A 24,203-nucleotide genomic window follows, 5' to 3' on the forward strand; every position below is an offset into this window, starting at 1 on the left:
AGTTTTATCAGAAAGGTATAACATTTTATGGTAATGAGATTACTTGTCCATTTCATGACAAGAAGATGACTCTTAACCCTGTCCATATATCAAACAAACAACAAAAAAGGCGAATACTCATAGGAGCAAGGGGAATAAAATAAGATCAAACTCCATCCACCTCTAACCTGGTGACCGGCCGTCTTTAAGCAGAAATGTTGTTCAGCAACAAGAATAATCTTGATTGCATATAAGAACTGAACTGAAGCGTCTTTTATCTATATATAAAATAAACGCTTCCTCGATATTTCTGCTCCTCAGAGCTGCCCACCAATCTGAAGTAGTAAACCTTCATGCTAATTGTAACATACTTTATAGAATTCTGTGCAAAATGGATTACCCAGAAAGATGCACGGGAATATACTTACAGGAAGGACCAATGCAGCAATTTCATTAAATTATTCAATTACTGTAGAGATTTATACCGGTTTCTGTACAATATACTGGAAATGTATTTACTTTAGAGCTCGTGCACCACACAAATCACTAGTATAACTGGAATATATCGTATGCTATGGCTAACGAACAATAAATATTTTGCCTGAATTACTGGTATTTGAAGTATAATATGTAATTGGCTAGCTCATCTTGCTGTATGGGTGAGATGGTGTAAGTAAACTTATATAGATCCCTACATTTCTAGCATGGTGCCATATTTCATCAGATTTTACATTTTACACATTAAATATTGACTTGTCTGAGTCTTTCAAGTAATTCTTCAGATGAATCTTAGTGGAGGAAACACTTTGGGAGGCACATAGGGACTAATAGGGCTACAGTTGTTTTAGGGTCAGTTGGGGACTGCCCTTGTAAGGGCGGGAGTCTTTTGTGGCCTAAGGGTCAGTTTGCTCGCTGCTGCAGGGCTAGCATTTACCGCAGTGAACAGATGGATGGACTATGGTGCCGTCATCCTTCCTTTGACTCTTCTGAACCTTCTTAATGGGTGGGACAGTTCTAATATTTATTAATCTCACCATTCTGATATATATATATATATATATATATATATATATATATATATACATATCCATCACCACTGTAAATATTAGTCTTAATATCTATTGATAGTTCAACTAAGGGGTGACAATTATTGCAACCACTGTTGAATATATTTATGATACTCAAGGCTACAGATTGTTAGGATATATGTTGACTTTGTTTAGAATTGATATCTGATCATTGGGGTTAGTTTGTATACAATTAACCTTGCATATAACTGATGTTTAATTAATGGGGTGAGCTTAAAGGGAACTTGTCAGGTGCAATATGCACCCAGAACCACGAGCAGTTCTGGGTGCATATTGCTAATCCCTACCTAACTGTCCCTGTATACACTAGCATAGATAAAAAGATCTTTAGCAAAGGTATTTCTAAAGATCATTTATTCTATGCTAATGAGGCCAGGGACTAGTCCCAAGAGCGTGAATTCCCTTGGCCAGTTGACCCCCTTAGCATGTTAGCACGCCCCTCTGGGTGTACTAACATGCTAATGAATGCGCAGCTTTGCCACACATACCTTATTCTGGATGGTGGCCGACAGAGGATGGATGCGCACTGCGCATGATCTGGAGTCCCTGGGACTTCCTGTCATGCGACTATACCTCACTGAAGTTGGGAAGATTACGCCTGGCATCCATTTAGTGCACATGATTGAAAGTCCAGGAGACTCTGGATCATGCGCAGTGCGATTCAATCTTCCGCCAGCCGCCATGAAGAGTGAGGTATGTGCGGCGAAGCTGTGCATCATTAGCATGTTAGTACGACCACAGGGGCATGCTAACATGCCATGTGGGCCAGCTAGCTAAGGGAACTCATGCCCTTGTGCTAATCGTGGGCCTCATTAGCATACAAGAAATGATCTTTAGAAATGCTTTTTCTAAAGATCCCTTTATCTATGCTAGTGTATACAGGGATGGTTAGGCAGGGATTAGCAATATACATCCAGAACTTATCGTGGTTCTGGGTGCATATTGTACCTGACAGGTTCCCTTAAATTAGAGTGGATTAAAAATCTTTCCCAAGATATCTTCTGATGCAAATATAACAACATCCCCATTCTGTGTTGTGTTGAAATAGATATATGATATAGATGATTATTTGTAAGGACATTTGAACTTTTATCACTTTGTATTTATTTGTGAATTTTTACGTAGTCATTAAAAATTATGTTTTAGTTATTATTACTCTCATTCTGCTCCTCTATCTTTAGCCATGAGAGATTGATACACCAAAGTAACTTTTGGTATAATTGCTATATTGGACAGAGCAGGTATGGGAACCAAGGGACAGACCAGCCCATGAAAGGAGCACCATGATGACGCTTTGTTTCAGGTAGGGGGACAGAGGCTGCGGTCACTGCCATAGACTGTGCCCCTGATGACACTTTGTGTGAGTATCCCAGCATGCACTGGGATTCTCAAATGAATTGTCATTAGACAGGAAAGAGAATAGCCGTTAGTGTAGATAGGGAATTTTCAATTAAAGTGTATAAAAAAATAGCTTCAATTATAGCATCAAATAGGAATTTAAATGAAATTGCCTTTAGACCACCCCTTAATTGTCATAAGGCCTGAAAAAATCTCAGAAGGTGTGTAAGTTATCAAGAGAACTTATTGAAACAAAGACTTGTTGAGGTGTGTGACTAAACTTTGTGGATGCAGGGAGTGTGCTTACTAATTGTGCAGTTGTGTGTTCTACTATTTGCTCTCATGTAAAAAAAATAAATCCTAAATTTATGCATGGTATGCCCATAAATGTGAAGGGTATAAAAGAGCTGTTGTCCATCAAATTGACTGGAGAGTCTTGGAAATCACATGCCTGTATATTTCTTTAATTCTCACCTGCGCCACAGAATGAATCCCAGAAACTTTTAATTGGAGTTAGAACTGCTCCAACAATATATACCTCATGCATATGCTTTTTAACTTATTTTATTATTAATCCAGATATTTTTAGCCATACAGAAAGGCCTGGTTTTCTAGGGAGTTGTTTATTAATATGCTTATTGGCTTTAAAACACGGATTGTGGACATAGGTGTGTTAATATTTATAAAACTACAACAAGAAGTGTAGCCAGGTGCAAAAATTTACACCTATCACTAAAATAAACAGGCACAAGCACTCAGATAAGGACTGTTCTCTACTGGGACTGAAGACAGGCTCACAGACTTTCTGCTGACCCCATCTTTTTTCTTCAAGGTCATAGCCTAAAGTCCGCTTTACACGCTACGATTTAATTGACAATCTCAGTAGCGATGTGACACCCCCAGGTCGTAGTTACGATTTGCCGAGATCGCACATAGGTCGTTTAGTAGCGATCACAGGTCGTTTAGTAGCGGTCACACGTACACATGTCACAAATGACGCAACATCGTTCAGGATTATATTGTTTGACCAAGGCGGTCGTGTGGATGTTGTTCGTTGTTGGCAGGGTGTCAAACGTAGCAATATGTCTGCTGCGCTCCAAACGACGAACAATATTTTGAAACTGAACGACATGTCAACGATCAACTATTTTCAACCTATTTGCGATCGTTCGGAGTCGCACGTAGGTGTCACACGCAACAACGTCGGTAACGATGACGGAAGTGTGTCACGGAAACCGTGACCCCAATGACATATCGTCAGATAAATCGTAGCGTGTAACGGGGCCTTTCGTCTCCACTTTGTACTGTGTCACCCACTGGTCTCTTGGCATCAACAAATGGGGTGGAGGTGTCACGTGACCACTGCAGCCAATCAACAGGTGCTGATCAGCTGAAGTCTTAACAATCTGTCTGAACAAGAAGGTAAGGTTCAATCGAATATGTCAGCAGCCAATTGGATGTTGATGTCAGGAGACCTGCTATGGTCAGTAGAAAGTGTAAATAAAGACAATGCCTAGGGGATGCACCATATCATGAGGAATTTTTTACGGATTCAAGAACTCCATAGTTTTGAAAACATTTTTTGCATGCATATTTTCATTGATGTCCCAACCCATTACATTCATATAGTAATACAAAAATTAGCATTGCTTGCTTACTCTTTTAGTGAGCTGTGTATCCATCATGAAATTGTGAACATGTTTCTCTGCTTTGGTAAGTTCTAGCTTTCTTGCAACCACAGCAACGACAAGAGCAGTGCAACCAGCGCCCTGAAATCATTAAGACAAAGGAAAAGTCATTTCAGAGGTACCAGGAGCTACATTAAACTAAATTTAAAACTCAAAACCCTTCATACACACAGCGTTAATTACTCCTATGTGATATATAAAGCATTTGGCACAGCCTCCCATACAAAACCCATTGCGGTCATCTGAACGATAATTGTCCAGCTGACAGATATCTTTGAGTACCCCATACACAAGAACTCTTGGCTTGTGCACACCAGTCTTCTGTACTAGAGAGGACAAGTCTGGCAGCAGTTTATCTCCCAGAAAACAAAAGGATTGGCTGTTGAAATCTTGTGTACCGGAGATTTCTATACCCCATCACAAGGGCAGACATATCATTGGTGCAACCTGTGTGGCCTCACAAGGGCCCAAGAGATAATGGGGCCCATTTCTACCTCTAAAGCAGGTGCAATTTAGAATTTTTATGAGGTCTTGGGCTGTAAAAGACAAATAAGGGGGACCACATGCACTTTTTGTCATTATTTAAATAAATAATTTCAAAAAACGGTGTACGGTCCCCACAAATTTTGATACCCAGCCATGAGAAAGCCAACAGCTGGGGGTTGGCATTCTCTGGGTGGGGAGGCCCATGGTTATTGGGCCCCCTGCCAGACTAAAAATAGCAGCCTGCAGCCGCACAGATTTGTCGCATCCATTGGATGCGATAATCTCGGAACTTTACCAGGGTCATCCTGATTACCCTGGTGTGGTGGCAATGCGGATTATAAGGGATTAATGACAGCTGCCACTAAGCCCTAGATTAGTAATGGGAGGCGTCTATGAGACCCCCCATTACTAATCTGTAACTGAAAAGAAATAAACACAAACACTGAAAAAATCCTTAATTTGAAATAAAATAGAAAAAAAAAACCCTCTTTCACTTCTTTATTAGTCCTGACAAAATCTACTAGAAGTCCCATGACGATTCCAGCTCTGCTACATACATACTAAAGTCACAGCGCACAGGCACAGAACATGTCTGCACACTATGGCTTCAGGTAGAGACTGACTGAGCCGCAGCGATGACGTCACTTAGTTTATTTGTGGTCACAGCTGGAGATTCCTATGGTATCCCACCTGTGACTGCAGGTAAACTAACCTTAGGTGACCTCATTAAACTCAGTGACCTCACCTCAGGTGAGGTCACCGAGTTCACAGACCTGCATCTCCTGGCAGAAAATCATGGGGGGTGTTTTTGCCAAGAGATGCAGATTTGGTCCAGAAATTTATACACCATATTCCTGCACCAAATCTGCATCTCCTGGCAAAAAAAAAATCATAAAAAACGTATGCATGATTATGCAGTTTTGATGCTTTTTTTGCCAGGAAATGCAGATTTGATGCAGGAGTTTGGTGTATCAATTTTAGCACCAAATCTGCATCTCTCGGCAAAAAAAAAAAATCGCACAAAAACATTTTAGTCTGCAACAGATTTTTGCACCAAATTTGCACCTCCTGGCAGAAAACCACACGGAAACCGCGTCAAACCCGTTCTTGGGCGTTTTTTTTCTCCAAGATATACAGTTTTGGTGCTGAAATTTATACATCAAATTACTGCAACAAAAGCTGAATTTTCTAGCAAAAACGCATCAATATCGCATCAAAACCGCATCATGTTTTGATGCATTTTTTTTGCCAGAAGATGCAGATTTGGTGTAGGAATTTGGTGTATAAATTTCAGCACTAAAGCTACATCTCCTGGCAAAATATCACATTAAAACTGCATCAGGTTTAGATGTGTTTTTTTGCCAGGAGATGCAGTACTGGTGCAGGAGTTTGGTGTATAAATTTCAGCACCATATCTGAATCTCTTGACAAAAAAATGCGGTTTTCTGCCAGGAGAAGCAGGTCACATTAAACTCAATGTGTTCAACTGAAGTGAGGTCACAGACTTCAATGAGGTCACCTGAGGTCAGTTTACCTGCAGTTCCAAGTGGGGTTCTGTGGGAACCTCCAGCTGTGACATCACTCAGTTTGTTCTGGACACAGTGATACCATAAATATGCCCCTTTTGTTGTTGTTGTTTTTTTACATAAATCTACTTATGTATTAGTATATTTTTTCATTTTTTTGTTCTTTACTTTATGATTTTATAAAATATTTTTCATTTTTTTTAACTTTTGTTTTTATTCAGTTCTTATAGGGGACAGTAATTTTTATTAGTGTGATCATTGGTATAATGTATTGTAATGCACCTGCATTGCAATACATTATACATGTCAGTGTCACACTATCAGATCCTTACTGTTGGCATGGTTTAAAAGGCCACCATAGCCAGGTAACCCGGAGGTCACTATTTGTCCTCAGGTTGCCGTGGCAACAATCAGAACTTTGTGATCACATCGCGTGGGTCCGGATCAGGTAGAAGGGGGAGCGTACTGCCTATCCCAGTGTCCTAAATGCTGCCATCTCTATTAATCACAGCATTTAGGAAGTTAAACACCTGGGGGCACCGCGTGGACTGGCCCTGGCTGCGAGAGCTGGGTCTTTGCTGTCATGCAAGCCGAGCTCCTGGTGGCGATCACCTGTGCTCGCATGATTGCCAAGACATACTGGTACGTCCATTTACAAGAACACAACGCAATAAAGAATATGCCAGTACAGCCATTGTTGAGAAGGGGTTTATATCTGTGATCTGATGTCTTTTTCCAGAGAAATCAACATTTTTCTTATATGTAAATAAGCTGTTCCAGGCTATGGGCCGGACACTACATGAGAATCTACCGCCAGGGCTTATATTAAATAAAAGGAGATACCAGCATGATAAGTGATTGCCGCTCTCTGACCTCACTGCAGAGCTGTGTGTGATTATAACTGACACATCTGCAGGTTCCTCTCCGCTTCAGCCTCCATCTCACAGTCAGCCAGCGCTGCAATTCTGTCGTAATACAGTGGAGCAGTGAGAGCTGCAGAAAATGTGTCTATAAGAAGATAAAGTTCTACTGTTCTGTGTTAGTTACACGTCTCCCACGTTTATTTAATACAAGCCCTGGAGGCAGATTCTCATGCAGGTCAATGTGTTGCCTTAGCCTGGAACAACTTATTTATATATAAGAAAAACATGGATTTCTATGGAATAATACATCGAATTGCAGATATGAAGGCAACATTTTATTCAGATGTCTTACATGTTCATATAGAGGTCTTAGGAGGGTTGAGCCTTCTAACAGATCACCTATAAGCTTGTAGGTTTAAAGTGAAAATATGTGGAAAAGTTCACCTGATATCAATAGCGTTTTCAAGGCGCTATATTTGTAGAAAATAGGTTTTGTACATCTCTACCGCCATAAGATATATATTTATATATGCATGCAATGTACGTGTATATATTTGATATTTACATTATTTAAAGGTGTTGTTTAATCTTTTTTTCTTTTAGGAGCGCTATGCTCTTCTGCTTCCGGTCTTCCTGCTTGCGCAGTTCAGACCAGCAGTATGGAGTCGCAGGTCTAAAATGAGCGCTTTCCTTCTGCAGCATTAAATTATTATAAATAATCTAGCAATAGAAAATGTATAACTGGTGAAGAACACAACTTAGTGGACTTTTGTCTTTTTTAACCAACGTAATTTTGTAACTCTAACCAGAGTAGGAACGAAGCTGACCAGACCAAGTGATCCGGCCGCTGTCAGAGCAGAGCTTGCTTTCTTGACTAGGAAACCAGCCACCTCTAATGATTTACTGTAGTGGATGGTAAACTAGGCTACAAACAGTCACCTATCATATCAAAAATACCTCCATTCTTGAGAACAGAAAGGAATTTTAATAAGAGATAGATTGAAAAGTTATTTGTTTTAACAAACATTTTGCAATTTTGCCGATTCGGCAAAATGGACCCCCCTTTAAATTCTAAGGATATAACAATCATTAGATGTAAGCAGCATTTCAAACTGGTACAAATTAGAGGCTAGGAGTCTTGATTAAGTATGAATTATTTTATGTACATCTTAGATTTTAACCCTTTATTAAAAATGCCCGAATTTTATGGCAGCTGTTAAGGCACTGTAACAGAACAGCATCAAAAAAAGCAGCTACAGTACATGGAGCACTTGTGGTCCTGAGAAGGTTGTTATACTTTGAAACACATTGACTAATAAACCACCTCTGTCAGGTTTCCGGGTTTTCCAGTTCTCTGTTGAAAAAGGTTGCCCTCAGTTAACATGGAGTTTGCTGTTCTGTTGCCCTACTTCCTGTCCAGCTGCTTAAAAGGCCGCCTCTAAACCTAGTCCAGTGCCTGAGTATACTGCTTGCTGTGTGCTCCTGCTTTCATGCTGCTAATCCTGTTAGCCTTTGGATCCTCCTAAAGACTACCGACCGACCGACTCTGGACCTTACCCGGTTTCTCAAGTTGTGCCCGGATTCCGTCTGCCATCTTCGGTTAGCACTCTGCCCGGTTCTCTCTGGTTCGTAACCACTCTGGACATTCATCCCGTACGGACACTCCTGGACTTTTACCGTTTGCCCCTTGTGTCCCGGCTGCTGCGCATTTAGGCCTTCCGGGGTGATTGCCGGACAGTCCCTGTATAGGGGTTCGCTCTGGTGGTCTCCCTGGGGGAGTCCGGTGCGTGGCCCCGGGAATTCCCTTCGCTCCGTTTTGGGAAAGTATTGTGTGTATTTGTACTGCTGTGTTTTCCGTTGTGTATCCGTGGTTACATATTATAAAATATCTTGTACCAAGAACTCGTCTCTGATTGTCATTGCCCTACGCTATCGAAATCCTCAGAACATATATAAGTATTACATTATACTCAGGCCACTGAGAGGATTTCGCTGGGGCAATGACTGAGACACGAGTAGATCAGCTCTTCTCCATGATTAACTCCTTGCAGCAGGAGATGGAGGCAGTGCAGAATAAACTTAGAGATGTGGAGGCACAGCTGGGCCATGATCACCAGGTACTGGGTCCGGCTATACAGGATTTGCAAGTCAGAGTGGAGGCTCAGGAAGCCGTTCCCACTACGTCCGTATCAACTGCCGGTATGCCTAGGTTACCCCCATTCCGTTTCAATGGTGATCGTAGTCAGTTCCGTGGATTTGTTAATCAATGTATACTGTTTTTCGATGTACATTCTGATTATTACCGTTCTGACCGGTCAAAAGTGTTATGTATCATCATGTTATTAACCTCACGAGCACTGGCTTGGGCTAATCCCATGATAGAGAATCGGGACATCCGTTTGAATCACCTGGATGACTTTCTGAATGCAATGGCACAAATGTTTGATGATCCGAATCGCCGTGCTACCGCTGAAGCGGCTCTCCTTTCCTTACGTCAGGGAAAGCGGTCTGTCATTGAATACGCCACTGAGTTCAAGAGGTTAGTGGTAGACACCGATTGGGGAAACAATGCCTTATTGTCTGTTTTCAGAAAAGGTTTGTCCGGTACCATCAAGGACGAGTTAGCCCGTTCCGAATCTCCAGGGGATTTTGAACTGTTTCTCCAGCACTGTGTGCGCATTGATACTCGTTTGACGGAACGTAGACAGGAAAAATGGGCAGCTGTAAACCGTGTAAACAATATTGCGTTTCCTTCCAGAGAACCCGCTCTCAGGACGCCACGGGAGGCTGAGGACGTACCTATGCAAGTGGACTCTCTGCAAAAACGAGAGACCAACGAACGTCGTGAACACCGGCTCCGTGAGCGTTTGTGTTTCTATTGCGGTCAATCGGACCATTTCTTGATCGACTGCCCGAAACGTCCAAATCGCCCAAATAAGGTATTGGCAGCCATGGCAGAGTGTGACAACACGGACGCAGAGTCCGATATCTCTGAGGCAAGTGGACACTTGGATGCGGTGTTTCCCTTGACGGTAATGTCTACCTCACCGAAGGACTCAGAGGGGAAATATACCCATTGCTCACTCCCCATTCAGATCCGTTGGGAGGGACAGCTAATTCCTACCTCTGCAATGATAGACTCTGGGGCAGGGGGAAATTTCATGGACTCTTCCTTTGCCAGGAAACACGGTATCCGGACTCAGCAAAGATCCTCACCGGTTACCATGGAGACGGTAGATGGATCTCCGTTAATCTCTGGACCAGTGGATCGGGAAACCGTACCGCTCGAATGCGTGATGAAGCCAGATCAGCAGGGGACCCTTGTTTTCATGATAATTTCTTCTCCTCATTTTCCGATTATTTTAGGTATTCCGTGGCTACGGTCTACAAATCCCGTCATCGATTGGGAGACCAAAGAAATATCCTTCCCACCGCAGAGTGGTCCGACCATTTGTCCAACTGTTCCGGTTCCAGTAACATCAAATACGGAGGGCACTGTACAGGTACCTGTTTTACCCCCGGTTTACCGTGACTTCGCTGATATATGCGACAAAAGAAAAGCTGATCGGCTTCCCCCGCATAGACCGTATGATTGCCCCATAGACTTACTCCCAGGGGCGGAGATTCCGTTTGGTCATGTCTACCCGTTGGCGGCACCTGAGCTAGAAGCACTAAAAGAGTATATTGATGAAAGCCTAGCCAAGGGATTTATTCGTCCGTCTACCTCACCCGCAGGGGCACCCATCTTTTTCGTGAAAAAGGAGGGGACTCTGAGACCCTGTATTGACTATCGGGAACTGAATAAGATAACCATCCGGAACCGGTATCCGTTACCGTTGATTCCTGAGCTATTGGAGAGGGTCCAACAGGCAAAAATATTCACCAAATTAGACCTCCGTGGGGCATATAATCTGCTTCGTATACGTCCCGGAGACGAGTGGAAGACCGCGTTCCGATGTCGGTACGGACATTTTGAGTACCTAGTGATGCCTTTTGGACTTTGTAACGCTCCCGCGACATTTCAACATCTAGTTAACGATATTTTTAGGGATATCATGGACCAATTCATGGTGATCTATCTGGACGATATCCTAATCTTTTCTGATTCTTTACAGGAACACCAGGAGCACGTTAAGACCGTACTTACCCGTCTGAGGGAAAACCATCTGTACATTAAACTGGAGAAATGCGAGTTCCACTGCTCACAAATACAATTCTTAGGTTATGTCATCTCTCCTCAGGGACTGAACATGGAATCTAGCAAGATACAAGCCATTCTCGACTGGCCGGAACCGGGAAACATCAAAGAGGTACAACGCTTTGTCGGTTTTGACAACTTTTACCGACGCTTTATCCGTAACTTTTCAGAGATTGTTCGTCCCATCACTCTGTTAACCAAAAAAGGACAGAAGTTTGTGTGGTCCGCCCAGGCCCAGGAAGCATTCCATCGTCTCAAGGTATGTTTTACCTCAGCGCCAATATTGGTACATCCGAATCCCGCACTTCCCTTTATCGTGGAGGTTGACGCTTCCGACTATGCATTAGGGGCCATTCTGTCTCAAAAGACCGGGGACAAGAGTCTCTTGCATCCGTGTGCCTTCTTTTCCCGCCGGTTGTCCCCTGCAGAAAGGAACTATGACATTGCGGACAAGGAATTATTGGCGATTATTTCCGCTTTCAAGGAGTGGAGACACCACTTACAGGGAGCCGCACAGCAAGTGATAGTACTCACGGATCATCGTAATCTGGAATTTCTTAAGTCTGCCAGGTGCCTGTCTCCACGGCAAGCCCGTTGGAGCCTATTTCTTAACCAATTCAATTTTATCGTTACATACCGTCCAGGTTCACGTAATGGGAAAGCCGATGCCTTGTCCCGAATCCACGCCGTGGACTCCGTGCCTGGAACCCCGTCTCAGACCGTGTTATCGGATGCCAATTTCGTTGGAGTAATCCAGGACCAGGACTTGTGGAAGGACATCAAGCTGGCCTATGATGGTGACGTATTTCTTGCCGCCCCCCCGAATGATGTAACTCTTGTTCTTCGGAATGGTGTGTGGTTGAGAGAGCGACGCATTTATGTCCCGGAGGCCGTAAGACTTCGGGTTCTCAAGTTGGTTCATGACTCCGTGTTGGCCGGTCATAGGGGGGTACAGAAGACGCAGGAATTTCTGAGCCGGTTTTTCTGGTGGCCTACCTGTTTAAAGGACGTGAAGGACTATGTCCACTCATGTGTGGTTTGTGCCCGGTGCAAGGTCCCTCGTGTGGCTCCTACGGGACTCCTCCAACCGTTACCCGTGCCATCTCGCCCTTGGGGGTCTATCTCCATGGATTTTATTGTGGAGTTGCCAGTCTCAGGCGGGCATAATACCATTTTAGTGGTGGTGGATCGATTGACTAAAGCTGCTCACTTCATTCCGTGTACCGGTCTTCCCTCAGCCGCAGAGACAGTGGATTTGGTTATCCAGAACGTATTCCGATTGCATGGGGTACCAGACGAGATCATCTCCGATCGGGGCGTGCAGTTCACGTCTAGATTCTGGAAGGGGTTTTGTACGGCACTCCAGATTGATGTCTGTTTGTCTTCTGCATACCATCCTCAGACAAATGGGCAAACCGAGCGGACAAATCAAACCCTGGAACAATACCTTCGCTGTTATGTCAGCCATCTCCAAGACGATTGGTTGAAGATGCTTCCGTTGGCGGAGTTCTCCTACAACAACACTCAGAGCAGCTCCACTAAGGTAACGCCCTTTTTCGCTAACCTGGGTTACCATCCGACTATTTTGCCTAGGTCACCGGTTGCGGTTTCGGTGCCAGCGGTGGAGGACAGATTGACAGAAATACGACAAAATCTGGAGGTTCTAAAGGACACCGTGGCTACGGCCCAGGAGCGTTACAAGAGGTCGGCAGACACTCACCGGAAACCGGCACCCATGTACAAGGTAGGGGACTCTGTATGGTTATCCACCAAAAACCTGAGATTGGGTGTTCCTTCGCAGAAGCTGGGACAAAAATTCATCGGTCCGTTTAAGATCACCGGGATCGTGAGCCCTGTGGCCTGTCGGCTACGGTTACCGCACCATCTAAAGGTACACCCGGTCTTTCATGTGTCTCTCCTCAAACCCGTTTCCCCTAATACGTTTCATGGTCGTGTTGTGCCTCCTCCTCCGCCTGTGATGGTCGACGGCGAGGAGCAGTTCGTGGTTGAGGACATTATTGACTCCCGGCTCCATCGTCGTCGGCTTCAGTATCTGGTACGTTGGCAGGGGTACGCCCCCGAGGACGATTCCTGGGAACCGGTGGGTAACATTCGGGCACCCCGGAAGATTGCTCAGTTTCATCGACGTTTCCCGGACAAGCCAGGTCCTGATCCGTCCTGAGGCCGTCTCTGGGGGGGGGAGTAATGTCAGGTTTCCGGGTTTTCCAGTTCTCTGTTGAAAAAGCTTGCCCTCAGTTAACATGGAGTTTACTGTTCTGTTGCCCTACTTCCTGTCCAGCTGCTTAAAAGGCCGCCTCTAAACCTAGTCCAGTGCCTGAGTATACTGCTTGCTGTGTGCTCCTGCTTTGCTGCTGCTAATCCTGTTAGCCTTTGGATCCTCCTAAAGACTACCGACCGACCGACTCTGGACCTTACCCGGTTTCTCAAGTTGTGCCCGGATTCCGTCTGCCATCTTCGGTTAGCACTCTGCCCGGTTCTCTCTGGTTCGTAACCACTCTGGACATTCATCCCGTACGGACACTCCTGGACTTTTACCATTTGCCCCTTGTGTCCCGGCTGCTGCGCATTTAGGCCTTCCGGGGTGATTGCCGGACAGTCCCTGTATAGGGGTTCGCTCTGGTGGTCTCCCTGGGGGAGTCCGGTGCGTGGCCCCGGGAATTCCCTTCGCTCCGTTTTGGGAAAGTATTGTGTGTATTTGTACTGCTGTGTTTTCCGTTGTGTATCCGTGGTTACATATTATAAAATATCTTGTACCAAGAACTCGTCTCTGATTGTCATTGCCCTACGCTATCGAAATCCTCAGAACATATATAAGTATTACAACCTCCTTATATCCACATTTCTGGTTCCCTTCTGGAATTTCCATGGGCATTTTTGGCAGCGCAGGACATAAACACCTCTTTGATGCCAAATCTTCATGGACACATCTTTGTGGGTCTACAGCAGCCGTATTAAGCACATTGTATGTTGTGATATCACACATGCTGAAGATTTGGTACAGCAATTTTCTGCATCAAATCTGCACCTTCTGGCAGAAAAACACACCAAAAAAAGCATCAAGTTTACGTGTGGTTTTTTTTCTGTGCATTTTATTAGTGACGTCAATGTCTAGAAGGGCTAAAAAACGCAAGAAAAAATGCCTTAACAATTGACATGCTGCAGATTTTTTTCTGCATCAAAATCTGAACCAAATCAGCAAAGAAAAAAACGTTGGCACAGAACTTCAGAAATCTCATAGACTTTGCTGGCATCAGAAGAGGTATGCAGATTTTGGTGCAGATTTTGAAAAATATAACAAAAACAAAACGCATCAAAAACCGCAGCGTGTGTACAAGGCCTTGTACCATTATCTCATTCAGCTTCTTTAAAATGCAGCCATAAGTGTCAGAGACTGGTACCATTGCTGGCCGCTGGTCTGTGTAAACACCGTACTCAATGAAAACCACTGCCCCGATTCATGTGACCACAGGCACAGCTGACAGCGCTGATTGTGAGAACCGTCACATTATTATTATTATAAGTGTTTTATGTAGTGCAAATAAGTAAAGGCACAAAAAAAGATTAAAACAATTTAACGATAATTTTATACAAACAAGTTTTGTGGCAAAAAAACTGAGGCCAAAGGTTTGTTCTAAATCTGTAGTTAAATATTAATGCAATACAAGCTGTGTGGTTTTAAGGCATTTTACACATTTTTGTGCATCATCCGGGTCCTTTGCTTTCTTGTAAGATTTTAGCAGTTAATTACAAATGTATTATGTGAATGAAGAGTCATTCATTTTCTCTTGTGCAGTGTCTCAGCTGCTGAGGGGACCTCTGATGTGCAGTCATTTTATGGTGGCACTTGAGAGGTAGAATACACTGCACATTCCTGATGCTCAGATTGCTACTAACAGCCCTGACTATCGGGCACTGATGAGACATCAATAAAGGTGATGGCCATCACTTAACCACTTGCATGCCTTGATCAATAATGACTGCGGCATCTAAAGTGTGTGATAGATGTAGGTGGCTTCCATCTGCAGGCGCAATGAACTAATGCAAGGTATATGGGGACTTTAATAATAAGGAATGCAGCCAGAGGTTTTTTGTTTTTTTTAGATGCTAGACTGTAATGAAAAACTCCTCAGTCTGTCTGCAGCAACCATTATGGTATTTAAAAAAAAAAAAAAAAAAAAAAAGACTAAAGGCCGCTTTACACGCTACGACAATCGCTAATACGATGTTATTGGGGGTCACGGAATTTGTGACGCACATCCAGCCACATTAGCGATGTCGTTGTGTGTGACACCTATGAGCAATTTTGAATCGTCGCAAAAACGTTCAAAATCGCTCATCGGTGACATGGGGGTCCCTTCTCAAATATCGTTGCTGCTGCAGCTAGTGATGTAGTTCCTCGTTGCTGCGCCAGCACACATCGCTCCGTGTGACGCCGCAGGAACGAGGAACCTCACCTTACCTGCCGCCGCCCGCAATGCGGAAGGAAGAAGGTGGGCGGGATGTTACGTCCCGCTCATCTCCGCCCCTCTGCTTTGATTGGGCGACCACTTAGTGACGTCGCTGTGATGCCGCATGGACCGTCCCCTTAGAAAGGAGGCGGTTCGCCGGTCACAGTGACGTCGCAGTACAGGTAAGTAGTGTGACAGGTCCGGGCGATGTTGTGTGACACGGGCAGCGATTTGCCCGTGTCGCACAACCGATGGGGGCGGGTACCCACACTAGCGATATCGTACCGATATCGCAGCGTGTAAAGTGGCCTTTAGGCTAAGAACGCACTTTGCGTTCTTCTACTTGCAGTTCTAAACGCACGTTTTGGGCTTAATTGATTTGACCAAAGTTGCCTTTTTCAGAACTTTAGTGATGAAAACGCATGCGTATTTACCACTTTTAAGATGCGTTTTCAGCGCTTTTTACCTGCTTTTTCACCCGCGTTTTGACTGATGCGTTTTGAACATCAAGACACTGCTAAATAAAGATTAAATAGTAAAACAGAATGAAAAAATAGAAAAAAAGGAAAACTTAGGATAATTTTGGAATTAATATGGAAAAAAGTTATAGTTAATGAAATTAGAGCGGTTATATAATATTTAATGCTACAAAAAAAACATAATTTTCTTTATTTTAATTGTCGAACTATGTGTGTGTGTGTAAAGGGACATAATATTCCATTATTTTAATGTCAGAAAAACATGCGTTTTTGAAGTCCAAAACGCATGTTTTCTGCACCAAAAAAGCAGGTAAAAAGCAGGAAATTTGAAGATTCTTGGTTTTTGCCATTTCTCATTGACTTCAATGTTTGCAAAACGCACCCAAAATGGCAAAAACAATTGACATGCTGCTTCTTTGAACGCACGGTTTTTGCCACAAAATATGCAAATGAAACGCAGCGTTTAGAAACGCGAAGTGCGGTCTGAAAATCATCATTTTCCATTGACTTTGCTGGAAAATCAAAACGCATGCCTTTTGGCATGAAAAAGGTGCTTCTTAAAACAAACCTAAAAAGCAGCTGAAACGCAGGTGGAAACGCAAAGTGCGTTCTTAGCCTTATTCAGCTTCTACTGAATAATTTATCTGCCATCATTAAAGGGAACCTGTCACCACTTTTTTTCGTATAAGCTGCGGCCACCAGCACCACCGGGCTCTTATATACAGTAATCTAACATGTAGTATATAAGAGTACAGTGCCTACAAGTAGTATTCAACCCCCTGCAGATTTAGCAGGTTTACACATTCGGAATTAACTTGGCATTGTGACATTTGGACTGTAGATCAGCCTGGAAGTGTGAAATGCACTGCAGCAAACAAGAATGTTATTTCTTTTTTTATTTTTTTTTTAAATTGTGAAATTTAGGGTCATTTATTATTCAACCCCTCAAACCACAAGAATTCTGTTTGGTTCCCCTAAAGTATTAAGAAGTATTTTAGGCACAAAGAACAATGAGCTTCACATGTTTGGATTAATTATCTCTTTTTGCAGCCTTTTTTGACTAATTAAGACCCTCCCCAAACTTGTGAACAGCACTCATACTTGGTCAACATGGGAAAGACAAAGGAGCATTCCAAGGCCATCAGAGACAAGATCGTGGAGGGTCACAAGGCTGGCAAGGGGTACAAAACCCTTTCCAAGGAGTTGGGCCTACCTGTCTCCACTGTTGGGAGCATCATCCGGAAGTGGAAGGCTTATGGAACTACTGTTAGCCTTCCACGGCCTGGACAGCCTTTGAAAGTTTCCACCCGTGCCGAGGCCAGGCTTGTCCGAAGAGTCAAGGCTAACCCAAGGACAACAAGGAAGGAGCTTCGGGAAGATCTCATGGCAGTGGGTACATTGGTTTCAGTCAATACCATAAGTAACGTACTCCACCGCAATGGTCTCCGTTCCAGATGAGCCCGTAAGGTACCTTTACTTTCAAAGCGTCATGTCAAGGCTCATCTACAGTTTTCTCATGATCACTTGGAGGACTCTGAGACAGACTGGTTCAAGGTTCTCTGGTCTGATGAGACCAAGATCGAGATCTTTGGTGCCAACCACACACGTGACGTTTGGAGACTGGATGGCACTGCATACGACCCCAAGAATACCATCCCTACAGTCAAGCATGGTGGTGGCAGCATCATGCTGTGGGGCTGTTTCTCAGCCAAGGGGCCTGGCCATCTGGTCTGCATCCATGGGAAAATGGATAGCACGGCCTACCTGGAGATTTTGGCCGAGAACCTCCGCTCCTCCATCAAGGATCTTAAGATGGGTCGTCATTTCATCTTCCAACAAGACAACAACCCAAAGCACACAGCCAAGAAAACCAAGGCCTGGTTCAAGAGGGAAAAAGTCAAGGTGTTGCAGTGGCCTAGTCAGTCTCCTGACCTTAACCCAATTGAAAACTTGTGGAAGGAGCTCAAGATTAAAGTCCACATGAGACACCCAAAGAACCTAGATAACTTGGAGAAGATCTGCATGGAGGAGTGGGCCAAGATAACTCCAGAGACCTGTGCCGGCCTGATCAGGTCTTATAAAAGACGATTATTAGCTGTAATTGCAAACAAGGGTTATTCCACAAAATATTAAACCTAGGGGTTGAATAATAATTGACCCACATTTTTATGTTGAAAATTTATTAAAATTTAACTGAGCAACATAACTTGTTGTTTTGTAAGATTTATGCATCTGTTAATAAATCCTGCTCTTGTTTGAAGTTTGCAGGCTCTAACTTATTTGCTTCTTATCAAACCTGCTAAATCTGCAGGGGGTTGAATACTACTTGTAGGCACTGTATATAAGGCTGCTGTGAGAACATAAAAACACTTTATAATACTTACCTAACGATCGCACTGTGGGCCTTATGGGCGTCTCCGTTGTCCGGTGCCGACACCGCCTCTTTCGGCCATCTTCGTCCTCTCTCTGAAGTTTGTGTGCATGACGCGGCTACGTCATACCCACTCGCTGGTCCTGCGCAGGCGTACTACAATACTTTGATCTGCCCTGCTCAGGACCTGAATCCCGGCGAGTGTGTATGACTTTGGACGCGTCATGCAGCACGGCTTCAGAAGATGGAAAACGAAGATAGCCGAAAGAGGCAGCAACGGACAACAGAGACGCCCATATGGTCAACCACGTGACCTTTAGGTAAGTATTAAAAAGTGTTTTTTATGTTCTTACAGCAGCCTGGGCTCTTATATACAGCATGTTAGAATGCTGTACATAAGAGCCCGGTGGTGGTGGCCACAGCTTATAGGCCAAAAAAGTGGTGACAGGTTCCCTTTAAGTTTCTAAGCTTCCCGTAGTGGAGTCTAGTAGCATCCTACTGCTCTCTCCCCATTGAGAACACATGCACATTAGGCTGACATAAGCATACATTTTGTGAAAGTGTATGGGTAACAGAATTCTGAATGTACTTTGATTTTTAAATTTTATCAAAGCCTGATAAATACCACCTAAGAATATTGGAGATGTAGATACTAATGGCTTTTAAGTATGTTAAAAAATTGACTGACTTATTCAATTGGCTCAGAGAAAAGATTTTTACGGTATGTTTTGACATAGCAAGTTATCACAATCACACAGAATAGTTAAAATTTGCTGAGTCCAGGGACCCCCACCGTTTCACCACTGCTGTCCCAGAGGCTCCAGAGTGCCCCATTTGATTGAGGTTCTGCAAACCACAGCTCCATTGATTGCTTGTGTTGAATATAAATAAAGTACTTCAGAGCCCTGACCTTGGGATGTGAGACCTCTAGCAATCAGCAAAATATCACTTGCTAAGGTGGGGCTACCCCATTTACACAAGCAGTACTATTTGACCCAGGAGATTTGGATTGATAAACTATCAGAAACCAGGATACACCAGTCTTGCTGAAATAATAGGTGCTGAATTGATTAAGAGGCAAACACCACGCAAGAACTTTGGTGCATCTTCTAAGTAGCGTGTGCCACTGTACACTATGCCAAAAATGTTACTCCACACAGACTGGCATAGCACTTTTGCTGTACAGACCAATGGCACATTTTGATGAATAGGACAGGTGGGCATATCCACTCTCTGTCTCTCCCCGGCTCCTTCCCAATTCCACCCATTTCAGAGAAACTGATTCAAACTGGAGTGAAAACTCAAAAAGTTATAACATTTTTTCAACTATGTCTATAGGTTTAGTATTCTACATACTTTTTATGAATTGTGCAGAAAAAGAAGAAACACAGGCAAAGTGAAAGAAATCAAGAAGAAACAAAGGCAAGGTGAAATACCGTTTTATATTTGTGATGTTGCTATTATGAATTACTTTTTACATAAACGTATGGAATATAAAGGGTCTTCAGGTGTATGAGTGCGAGGATGGAGAAGCAGAACACAATGACATTGCCTTAAAACACGTTTGGCAAAAGTAGCAGTGCCCTTCAATATGCTAGAACTGCGTTCACAGACCTCTCATACTTTTAATAAACTACTGAATCAGTGAGGTGACTAAGCATAGCAGATTAAAGGTCACTATTCATAATAGTAGACTGACACAATGAAATCTGATCAGTCAATGATTGAATGTGCCCTGTATTCTGGGAGGGTAATGTGCTTTTTATGCTAGGGCTCCCTTTTTGGCCCCAATACGGCTCCTACTGAATCAGCTATTTTCCATTACAAATAGCAACTAGATATATACAAAACATCTCCACCTGTCACCAATAGAATCTCAACACACATTTGACCACATTTCTTTAGAGGTTCTAGTAAGATTATATTCTTTTGGCTGGAGTCACACTTGCATGTGACTCGGGTGAGGATCGCATCACATCGCCCGGACTGGCAGGCAGCTTTCCTCACCGAAGCATACAGCTGCATAGAAGTACATGGAGCTGACATGCTCCTGTCAGGACAGCCACCGGCTGGTCACAGCGATGAGATGTGATCCTCACACGAGTCACACGCAAGTGTGACTCCAGCCTTACTTCAATGTTATGGCCTCAATTAATCAACACTGGTATTTTATAATCTGGTCTTGATGAAGTGTATACTTGGAGTAAAGGCCAATTTACACACAGAGATAAATCTGCGGCAGATCTGTGGTTGCAGTGAAATTGTGGACAATTAGTGCCAGGTTTGTGGCTGTGTACAAATGGAACAATATGTCCATGATTTCACTGCAACCACAGATCTGCCAAAGATTTATCTCTGTGTGTAAAGTGGCCTTAAGATGCAACACTTTGATTTAGAGGTGAGTGCCCCTTAATGGACATAGCACACAAGGAAAAATTTACAGCTGTAAGGAATTGCCGGATTACCGGAATGCACTGGAAGATTGATGCAACATTTCAGTTTTGCACCAGATATCCGTCAAAAACTGCTTAATAAATCAGGGCAAATATTTTAACTTGTTTCGCTATTCTTAATGATGAAGATAAAAAATATAAAAGAGATTTATAAAGAAAAAGAAGAATAAATAAAAGAAAGCCTTTATATTCCCAAATGACAACACTACGGATACATTTATATGTTCCTTTGAGACATTTGTAAGGTTTCTTAGTGACTAACGCAATCCAAACAATTAACATCCTTGTCTGGTATTGAACATAATTGCTTTCAAAAACATTTATATGGCTCAAGATTGTTCTTAAATCTCCCAATTCCTAGAGCGATAAATGTTTTAGTTACCCACAAGTGGTATTCCAGAAATGTGAGGTAATCAACCTAAAGAGCTTTCAAGTTCCATCATTTTAATTTGTATTTCTTAAATCAATAGCACACATAACAATAAGCAACGTTGTAGAATATGAGAGAAATCTGCTTCTTTATCCTCCTGGACTAATCATTCATTCTAAAAATACTCAATTCACAAGACTCACCTGACATACGAGAGTTGTAAGTGTTCGTCGGGTAAGCGTACTTAGAAAGTGAGAGTACAAGGAATGACCATTCCTCAATTATCAACCAGTATAAATGGGCCCTTTGGAACAATTATACGCAATACTCAGAATCACTCCAAGCTTCACTCCTCACTGGCACATGGTCTTACTCAATGATGCTACAACTGTCTCCACCAGATAATCTACCGCTGCTTAATCCTTTCCCTATTTCAATCCAGTCTGAAAAGAAAAATACTTCTTTATAGCTTGTAAACAAGTATGTAAAGACCTTCAATATAGTTTAGCATTTTTGCTATCATAAACTACATATTGACCCTTAGTTATAGATCATTCATGTGACCACTAGTGATGAACAAGCGTGCTCGACACAGCTTGAAAATCGATTGAGCATCAGGGTGCTCGAGAGTGCTCGGTACACGATCGAGTATCTTGCGAGTGATCGACTCCACGCTCGGAGAGGGTGAATTTTTCTGTCTTCCGGAAAAATGCTCGAGTTTCCCACTGACTTCCATTATGCTTAGAATGAAGATGGAACAGCACGGAACTGAGCATTTCCAGCCACCTGCTGTTGCCGCCGTGACGTAGATTAGCTGATCGGCAGGAGTGTAGCCTGTCGGACCTCGGCTGATCAGACATTGATGACCTATCCTAAGGATAGGCCATCAATGTCAAAGTAGTGGACAACCCCTATCAAGTACAACCTATAATTTAACAAGGTCATGCATGTTTTTAAGTACCATTTTATAGGCTTTATCTTCTATTTACTTTTTTTGTCTTCCAAATTTACATACTGTGGTATTGTAAAAATAAATTCAGGAATTCTCTACTCTAGAGGGAGTTTATAAACCACTCTATATACATTGTAAAAGTACTATTCAGTATAATCTCCAGACAAAATAATCGAACAGAGAAAACATCAAGAGAAAGAATATAAATGAAGCGAAATGTGAACAGGTGCAAAGTGCGGCGTCTGCAATGCATACACTAAAGAGAACAGCAGCACAATGTGTGCGTCAAGATATATACAGACATTGAATATATGAATTTTAAGTAGCATTTCTGCCATACACTTTTATCAAGACGTTTTGAACAAACAGTATTTTTCATATATTTACTATTTATATATATATATATATATATATATATATATATATATATATTTTTAAGACTATGCATATATTATATATTGTAAAAAAATATAAAATAGCAGAATGAATTCAATTGGGCTTTAATAATAAGACAGAAAAACTGTGGGATGTTTATTTAACCCTTTCACGACCAAGAACGTACTGGTACGTTCTTGACTGTGTCTGTCCCGTTACTGCGGGAATCCGCACATGTCTACTGATCTGGTCTTGGAAAATGGCGACAAAGCAAAGCGCAATTCATTTTTTTGACAAACTTCTGAAATTTTTTTCACCACTTAGATAAAGGTAAAACTATACATATTTGGTATCTGCAAACTTGTAATGAGCTGGGGAATCCTAATGCCAGGTCAGTTTTTCAAAATAATGAACATGGTAAATAAAAAAAAAAAAAAAAAAAATAACTATTGTGCAATGGCACTTTTTTTTTGCAATTTCACTGCACGTGGAATTTGTTTTCTATTTTCCATTACAATATGAGGCAGAATGAATGAGGTCGTTCAAAGTACAACTTACCCTACAATAAACAAGTTCTCATATGGCTATACTGACGGAAAAATAAAACGTTACGGCTCCTGGAGGAAGGGGAGGATAAAATTAAAACGAAAATCAACCGGCAGTGAAGGGGTAAAAAAACTCCCATCAAAATTTTTATCCCCTATTTTTTTATAAATATGTATGTGATGTAGGGAAGGTGCATTAGAATATTTACCGATCAGAGGCTTCACTTGTTTCAAGTGTCACTTCAGTCACCTTCTGGTCACATGAGAGATCTGCTTTGCCAATTCACACAAGGACTGCAGTATGGGGCACTGCTACATCCAGCAATATAAGCCCATGAAGGCCCAGAACAAAGGCTTCATAGGTTTACATTGTGAAAGCGATTTCCATTACACACATAAATCCCTGTGCGATCATGCAAGTCTGATTTGAAAGAAGAGAGCAGATCGGCACTGGGAACTGAGGAAGATGGCGATTATTATTTGAATGCACCTATACTACATCACAGAAAGGAATAGAAGATACATCTTTTGCTGGGAATGCCTTTTTTTTAAAAAGGTTTGTACCTATAATGCCCTTCATAAATATCTATTTTTGAAGATCTAAATCCACAAGTCTGCAGTCACTGTATGTGTCACTCTATGTGACTGCAGACTTGTAAATCCCCACACTGAAGTGCACTGTGAGGATTCGCCAGTGTGAGAGCCAGGAGTGGCAGACATGTGGCCACAAATTTGTGATATGCATACTCCCAGCCAGAATCCGACTAGATGGGCGTCGCCTTGGTATTTACACTTACAAAGAGGAAAACCGCGCACATCTAGTTGTAATATGACCGGGAGTATGCATATCACATACTCAGCTATGAGATCCGCCGTTCCCGGGTCTGACACTGGCGAATCCTCACAGCACACAATGCACATACAGTCGCTGCAGACTTGTGAATCTAGACTGGACACTATATGAGCCTTTATTTTTTTACTTCCTGTGTCATTTCATTTTAGACAAAAGGATTGTCATAAGGT

General features: G+C 42.7%; 1 protein-coding gene across 1 annotated transcript in view; it reads right to left on the reverse strand.

Moving 5' to 3' along the window:
* KCNN2 (potassium calcium-activated channel subfamily N member 2) overlaps positions 1–24,203 on the reverse strand; it is a 264,003-nt gene that overhangs the window by 48,297 nt on the left and 191,503 nt on the right. Inside the window, exon 5 of the mRNA XM_075324999.1 lies at positions 4,064–4,174. Coding sequence (XP_075181114.1) covers positions 4,064–4,174 — 111 coding nt within the window. The remainder of the gene's footprint in view (positions 1–4,063; positions 4,175–24,203) is intronic.

The sequence above is a fragment of the Anomaloglossus baeobatrachus genome, chromosome 1, assembly GCF_048569485.1.
Source record: "Anomaloglossus baeobatrachus isolate aAnoBae1 chromosome 1, aAnoBae1.hap1, whole genome shotgun sequence".
NCBI lineage: Eukaryota > Metazoa > Chordata > Amphibia > Anura > Aromobatidae > Anomaloglossus > Anomaloglossus baeobatrachus.